This window comes from Scylla paramamosain, chromosome 5, assembly GCF_035594125.1.
Source record: "Scylla paramamosain isolate STU-SP2022 chromosome 5, ASM3559412v1, whole genome shotgun sequence".
Lineage (NCBI taxonomy): Eukaryota > Metazoa > Arthropoda > Malacostraca > Decapoda > Portunidae > Scylla > Scylla paramamosain.
In genome coordinates, this window is record NC_087155.1 from 28,407,556 (window position 1) to 28,410,055 (window position 2,500).

Here is a 2,500-nt window from a genome sequence, read left to right on the forward strand (position 1 = left end):
TGTCTTTTCAACTTTTATTGCTGCTGATGACGACCCTGTACGTGACGAGGACGGAGGCAGCCATACCGGCGACAACACAGGCGACAGAAGAGGTTGCGGGAAAGGAATCTTTACCGCCGGCGGGAAAGCAGAGCAGTGCTGGACAGATGGACGACGTTCGCATTTTCAACGCGTTCAAAACCACGACAAGGACGACGGTCATATTGAAAACTTCGACGGTGCCGCTGACGTGCCTCTCCGGCTCCGTCACTGGCGTGGTGTGTTCCGGCAGGAGGCGAAGGAGGAGGAGTCATACAGTCTTAAGGGACGTGGACGGGTGAGTGAATATAACTGTGTGTTAAATATGAAAAAAAAGAAAAAAAACCAGCCACAGTTCCTAAAAAGGGTGACTGCTCTAATGTCTCAGACTACTGTCCTACTGCTTCAATTTCCTGCCTCTCTGAAGTTTTTAAAATTATCCTCAACATAAAGATTCTTTACATCTGATCGCCAGTATGGCTTCCGTCGTGGCCGCTTTACTGGTGATCATCTCTGGCTTTCCTTACTGAGCCTTTTAGGGATTTTGGTGAAACTTTCGCTGTCGCCTTAGACATATCAAAAGTATTTGACAGAGTCTGGTACAAAGCTTTGATTTCCAAATTACTCTCCTACGGTATCTATTCTTCTCTCTGTAACTTCGTTTCAAGTTTCCTCTGACCATTTTATTGCTGTTCTAGTAGACGGCCACTGTTCTTCTAGATCTATTAACAGTGGTGTTACTCGGGGTTCTGTTTTATCATTCACTCTCTTCCTATTATTCATCAATTATCTTCTTAACCAAACTTCTTGTCCTATCCACTCCTACGCTGATGATACCATTCTGCACTTTTCCACATCTTTTTATAGAGGTCCAACCCTCCAGGAAGTAAACATTTCACGCAGGGAAGCCACAGAACGCCTGACTTCTGATCTCCCTAAAAATTCTGATTGGGACAGAGCAAACTTGGCATTGTTCAATGCCTCAAAAACTCCATTCTTCAACCTATTAACTCGACACAACCTTCCAGACAACTATCTCCTCATCTTCAATGACACACAACTGTTCCCCTCTTCTACACTGAACATCCTTGGTCTGTCCTTTTCTTGTAATCTAAACTGGAAACTTCACATCTCATCTCTAGCTAAAACAACTTCTATGAAGTCAGGTGTTCTGAAACATCTCCGCCGGTTTTTCTCACCCCCCCCCAGCTGCTAGCTCTGTACAAGGGCCTTATCCTTCCATGTATGGAGTATGGTTCACATGTCTGGGCGGTTCCACTCATAATGCTCTTTTAGACAGGGTGGAATCAAAAGCTTTTCGTCTCATCAACTCCTCCCCTCTCCTCTAACTGACTGTCTTCAGCCTCTTTCTCATCGTCGCAATGTTGCATCTCTAGCTATCTTCTACCGTTATTTTCATGCTAACTGCTCTTTTGATCTTGTTAACTGCATGCCTCCCCTCCTCCCGCGGCCTCGCTGCACAAGACTTTCTTCTTTCTCTCACCCTTATTCTGTCCACCTCTCTAATGCAAGAGTTAACCAGTATTCTCAATCATTCCTCCCTTTCTCCGATAAATTCTGGAACTCCCTGGCTACTTCTGTATCTTCACTTTCCTATGACTTGAACTCCATCAAGAGGGAGGTTTCAAGACACATATCCTTCAATTTTTGACTACTGCTTCGGACCCTATTCAGAGACCGGCATCTCAGTGGGCCTTTTTTATTTTTATTTTTTTTTATTAGATTTTTGTTGCCCTTGGCCGGTGTCCCTCCTGCATAAAAAAAAAAAAAAAGACTACTACAATAATCACTCTCTTAAAATTCCAAGCGAAACTGCACATGGAGCTGCGATGCTGGACGGGAGCGTGGCGGAAGAGTATAACTCGGCGAAGTTCTACAGTGCTCACACCGATACCACCACCATCACCGCCACCACTACCACCTCGGACAATCAGCACGAGAGGCTCTTGGGGCTACAACTCTTCACCGCCTCCGTCATCACCACCTCCGTCACCGTCTTCTTTACCAACACGAAAACGACGCTAAGGATATCCTACATTTGCTCCGCCGCAGGATTGGTGCCCCCCGAGAGGTTTTGTTTAGGATAGGATGCTGCTGACTGATTCCTATATTTTTTCACTCTATCCTTCTGACTTCCTTTCTCCCGTTCCTCACATCCTCCTTCCTTCTCATTTGTTCTTTATCTCCGTTTATTTGTTTTATTGTTTTCCTTTTTTTCATCTTTTGTTCATTTCTTTTATCTTGATTTCTTAGGGTTACCCATACTTAAATCTCTCTCTCTCTCTCTCTCTCTCTCTCTCTCTCTCTCTCTCTCTCTCTCTCTCTCTCTCTCTCTCTCTCTCTCTCTCTCTCTCGATGAAACGTTGAAGTAGTACTGAATTTATCTTGTGTGTGTGTGTGTGTGTGTGTGTGTGTGTGTATGTTGTACGAGAGGACATTGTTCACACGCACACACAAACTT

The 2,500-nt window shown here is 44.7% G+C and overlaps 1 protein-coding gene across 1 annotated transcript in view; it reads left to right on the forward strand.

Annotated features, from left to right (window-relative positions):
* The window catches only part of LOC135100974 (uncharacterized), an 18,874-nt gene that overhangs the window by 1,070 nt on the left and 15,304 nt on the right, over window positions 1-2,500 (forward strand). Inside the window, exons 2-3 of the mRNA XM_064004591.1 lie at window positions 1-316; window positions 1,847-2,110. The exon at window positions 1-316 is cut by the window's left edge and continues 50 nt beyond it. Of these exons, the coding sequence (XP_063860661.1) occupies window positions 1-316; window positions 1,847-2,110 (580 nt within the window). The remainder of the gene's footprint in view (window positions 317-1,846; window positions 2,111-2,500) is intronic.